The following is a 5,273-nucleotide window of genomic DNA, read 5'->3' on the forward strand; positions in this document are numbered from 1 at the left end:
TGAAGTATCCAATATTTTGTTTTTTTCCTTTCTGCAATTCATAAAGAAAAACCTTTGTATATTTAGAAGAAATCCTATTAAGCATCCTACATGCACTTAATAAAGTTTCACCCCATAAATTAAATGGCAATTTAGCATATATAAGCATGACATTAATCATTTCTACTAAGGTTCTATTATTTCTTTTAGCCAAATCATTTTATTTGGGTGTTCTAGGTGCAGAACATTGATGAATTATGTCATATTGTTCACAATATAAATTAAATTCAGTAGAAAAGTATTCACCAATTCTATTACTTCTTAAGGTCTTTATTTTCTTTCCTAAATGATTTTCAACTTTATTTTTATACACATTAAATATGTCAAAAGTTTCATATTTATGTTTCATTAAGTACACATGTATATCTAAAAAATCATCAATAAAAGTAATGAAGTATCTATTTTCACCCTTAGTTAACATGCCATTTAATTCATATATATCTGTATGAATTAATTCCAAGATATTAGAGGTTCTTTTCACACTTTGATATGACTTTTTAGTCATTTTTTATTCTACACATGTTTTGCATTTATGTTCATTATTTTCATCATATGAAATCAAATCACATTTTTTCATACGTTTCATAGTGCTTTTACCAATATGTCCTAATATAGCATGTTATAATGAAAATAGATCAACAACATAAGTGAAATTAGTTTTATTCATTTCCTTGTCAACGGTACAAAATTTGACCATTCCTTCACTAGAATAGCATTTTCCAACAAATTTTCCATTAAAGGAGAGTACAAGTTTATCGGATTCATACACACATTTGATACCCGATTTTCCTAAGAAATTACCACTTACTAAGTTCATAATCATATCTGGAACATATAGTACATTGGTAAGGGTAACGATTTTCCCAGAAGTGAAGATGATATCAACATTTCCCTTTCCAATAACCTTAGATCGAATTTCGTTGCCCATTTGAATCTCTTGGTCTCCATCCACCTCATGATATGTTTTGAATACAGTTTTGTCATATGATACATTCAGGAACCTTTCCCTTGATTGCATTTATTTTTCTTACGGTGGCCAAGATTTTATATTCTTGGACGGAGTTCACTTTGCCCTCGAAGTTGTTTTGTTTTCGGTGTCTACAATCTTTTGCATAATGTTCAGATTTTTCACACACAAAACACCCTCCTCTGATCTTCTTCTTGGATTTGTTAAAGTTTCTCGAAGGCTTCTTTTTGTTGGATTTTGTTGGCGGTTCAGATTTTTCAACAACATTAGCTTTGGAAATTCCCTCAAAGGAGTTTTCACTCTTGTCACGCAATCTGGATTCTTCCTCGATCCGAATATGCTTTTGCAATTGTTCCAAGAAATAATCTTCGGAACTATGCATGATCTTCTTCCGGTATCCTTTCCAAGTCCCTGGGAGTTTAGCAATTATGGCTCCTACTTGAAAGGTCTACGGGATTTCAATCTTTACCGCTTTTAGTTTGTTGACAATGACTTGCAATTCGTGTACTTGGGGAAGAAGAGGGATATTATCAAGGAATTTAAAGTCGAAGTATTTAGAAATTAGAAACTTCTTGGTACCTTCCTCTTCCGCTTTGTACTTACTCTCCAATGATTCCCAGATTTCCTTTGCAGAAGTTGTGTTTGTATATAAGTCATATAAACGGTCCGACAAAGCATTTAGTATGTGACCGCGGCATGTCAATTCATATTCTTATCGTTTCTGTCTTTCAGCCTTGACTGCCACGGTCTCTCCATTTGTAGGTTCCAGTTGTGGAGCCAATTCTGGATCCAAAATATAGAAGATTTTCAATGCAGTAAATAGAAATTTCAACTTGTCTTGCCACTGCATGAAGTTTGTACCATCGAACCGATCAAACCGCACCAAGTCTTGATTCATAAGTTTGATGGTTGCCATTGTAGTCTCGTTCTCCGTTGCAAGAAAATGATGTTTGAGATTGTTGGAAATAATTGAGGGATAGAGAAGAAACAAAAGAGAAAATCACAAGAAAATATAACAATAAGATGAATCAAAACAAAATTTATATAAACAAATGTGAAGGCTCGAACGTGAGATCGCTGTCCTCAAACATTATTTGTCCCTTCTCCGATGTATTCAAGATGCTAAAAGGTATTTCGGCAAATAGTTGATGGATTATAATAAACCTTGTAAAGAATTTCACCAAAGCACAAGATGAAATTCTCCAAAACTTGAATAACACGAGGATATGAATATAAATCTGGATTTGATTTTTTCTTGGAACAAAGCATGAATTGCAACATATTTTTCTTACTTTTTTCCCTCAAACATGGCTCTCCAATAAATAGCCATCGACCAGAAGTACGAAATGGTGCCAATAAATTAAGTGAAAAGTCATCAAGTTCAAATTTGCAACGACAAAAAAGGTCAAAAAATATGTACCATGCGGTCGCACGGACCTTTTTTTTTTTTTTTTATTGTTATTAATTTTGAACAACATAATCACAGCATCAAGCACCGAAGGACAGGCGAATCCAGCCCAATCTTACGGGTTTAAAGATATTGGAGAAAGGTACTAACTACTTAAAGCATGGCTCCCGGGAAAACCAACCAACCACAGACAGGATACCAGTGCAGTCTTTGCACTTTGGCTCGTAAGAATACTGCATTCTCCGTTACAACTTTGGACCAGAATTGGCTTATCTATGCTTCATCGGGTATTCTAACATACAATAGGCTCAAGAATATGTATTATCACTAGAAAAGCTTTCGTCCAAGTTTGAGAGGATCAACTCAAAATCTCAGCACAACTATGCCAATATATACCGTTCAGCATGTATTGTTCACAATCAATTTCTACAGATGCAAAATCTCAAATCGCATTACAAGAAATACAAGCAGTCACAGCAGATAAGCAAGTCTATTACCAAAGTTCTCTTGAACCAACTCCTAAGATAGCAAGGGAGTTTTTAACTATAAGAAAATACGATCTAGAGATGAAGACAGAGAAACTGCTCAACTCTTTCCAAGGAATGGTTTGCTGAACTTGCAATCAAAGTAGTAGCTTTTTGTTCCACACAAGGTATTGAACAAGAATCTCGTATGGGATGGAAAAGCCATCCCAGTTGAACACCTAGTCATGAACAAATATTGAATTCTTGACTTGTATCTTCTTCAGCATGCAATTTCTGCTTCAACTAGAGCTAGCCCACAATGAGCTGAGTCGAGCTGCCAGCTTTGCACTCTTATAGTCCTCTCTGAGCTGAATAAACCTGAGCTTGCAGTTAAGTCAAATATTAACATTTTTTGAAGTGTAATTATTAACCATATTTTCCTAAGCTCAAAAACAATTAGAAAAAAGTTACTTTTTGTTTCCAAAAGTGTACTTTTTTCCTATATTTGAGTTAGTGAAGTTAGTTTGGAAGTATCTCTTAATTACTGGCATTTCGATTAATAGAAATTATAAGTAAACTTTTTAAGCTTAGCCAAACATACTCCAAGTCTCAAAAGTTGTTTCGGTAACTGTACAAGAGAATGCCTCAAATATAATTAATAAATGTTCAGAAAAAAGTAAACAGTTCTCAGAACTTCATAGGGGTACTAAAGATACATGCATAGAATTACTTTGTTTAGTACGAATCTAAAGATGTTTCTTAATTAAATACGTACAACAAAGATATCTTATAGTTCATAATATAAAATGTGAGGCAATTTTAGTCTAACTTTAGCATATAAAAGATCAATAAATACATACGTTTGTGCATCTTTTCGAATACTTGGAGTTCCCTCAAAAAGAGTCGAGAGGCTTTCAGGAGCAACAATGAAGACATTGGCCATGCTGGAGACAAAGGTTATGTCAGTAAGTCAAAAGATAATGTCTTGACAAAATTGTGCTGCGAGAATACTCTTGGGGGCAGGGGGAGATAGGAGGGACACATCTTCAAAATACCATAACTTACATGCCAAGCAACTCGAATTTCTCATCAACCGAAGGAGCATTGAAACTACGAACGAATTCCCCATATTCAGTTATATCACGTTTCAGCCGTAGTCCTCCACTGTAGAAGTCAAACGATGCCTACACATTTACTTTTTTTTTGCATAACCATGCAAACTTGCCAGGCTATTTTTAGAGCTTCGTGGGTGAGTTATCATATGGAACCATCGTAAACAATAATGCACTTAAAAATTGCAATAACAAATGCAGTTACATCCATGTCATCAGTATGGAGATACCATCAACCAGAGAATTTTAGCAATATTACACACTAGACTTCCAAAGTTACAGACCGGCAATTGCATCATATAGCAAGGAATTACCTTGGGTTAAAAGTGAACTTCTGCCAATGATTAAGCAATCCCTTGTGCAAGCGATTTCCCTGTGTGAATATGTTGAATGGTTAAAACTTGAAAATGTAAATGCAAGAATAATAAATCAAACTCTATCTATGTGAGACTTATTTGGTCTAACTAGCATATTGAAGAGTTATTTTACAAAAATTCCTAGTTAGCATAGTGATTGATAGTCTTATAAATACTTTCTTGTTCTCCACATGCGATTATCTATAATTGCGCAAATCAATACCATAATGTGATTTAAAGTCTATTTTACTAAAAAGACAAACATGGTCCACCAAAATGGGACAACATGAGCAATAAAAACTACCAGCAATAGAACTGACATACATTCCAATACAGTCACCACATGTTTTTCAGAAAGGAGTGGGCAAATATCACAAGGATAAGATGTCAATTTGCCAAATTCATCATTTCCGTCATTTAAAAGGGATAAAGGTATGAATTGACACTTGAAAATTCTGTGTCTCACGTTTGTAAATAAATTACATACTAGATTATGAAGACTGTCCTCTGCTAATAGGAGTAAACTAGACACGGCTATTAAGCAAATGCCACCAAAACAAAGCATGGAATCAAGCATGTCAGATGTGATAGTAAATAAGTAACATCATGTATCCTGAAAAATTAGATGCATCGGTAAACAGCGCTATTAACATTTACTGGCATGGTGTGTTCCCAGACTGGATAAATATAGGTAGTAAAATCCATAGAATCAAATAAAACTTATATGATGAAGAAAATAAAATTTCTGTACCAATTCAGTCAGAAATGCTTGTTTGTTAAGACCTTCCAGAGCAGTGAAAGCAGCCTCAAGCACACGGGAAAGGTAGGCCACAACTCTGATCACAAAAAGAAATGCATGAAATTTGGAGATAACATAAAACATACATGCCCATTCATTAGCTTTGTTGCTCATTAGTGCTGACAAAT

The 5,273-nt window shown here is 34.3% G+C and overlaps 1 protein-coding gene across 1 annotated transcript in view; it reads right to left on the reverse strand.

Moving 5' to 3' along the window:
* Positions 1-2,751: 2,751 nt before the first annotated feature.
* Positions 2,752-5,273, reverse strand: part of LOC111412490 (exocyst complex component SEC10b-like) — a 14,864-nt gene continuing 12,342 nt past the window's right edge. The window contains exons 17-21 of the mRNA XM_023043429.1: positions 5,098-5,268; positions 4,305-4,363; positions 3,944-4,042; positions 3,739-3,822; positions 2,752-3,256 (exon numbers count right to left, since the gene is read on the reverse strand). Of these exons, the coding sequence (XP_022899197.1) occupies positions 3,178-3,256; positions 3,739-3,822; positions 3,944-4,042; positions 4,305-4,363; positions 5,098-5,268 (492 nt within the window). The 3' untranslated portion in view covers positions 2,752-3,177. The remainder of the gene's footprint in view (positions 3,257-3,738; positions 3,823-3,943; positions 4,043-4,304; positions 4,364-5,097; positions 5,269-5,273) is intronic.

Source organism: Olea europaea, chromosome 16, assembly GCF_002742605.1.
Source record: "Olea europaea var. sylvestris chromosome 16, O_europaea_v1, whole genome shotgun sequence".
In the NCBI taxonomy this organism is placed as follows: Eukaryota; Viridiplantae; Streptophyta; class Magnoliopsida; order Lamiales; family Oleaceae; genus Olea; species Olea europaea.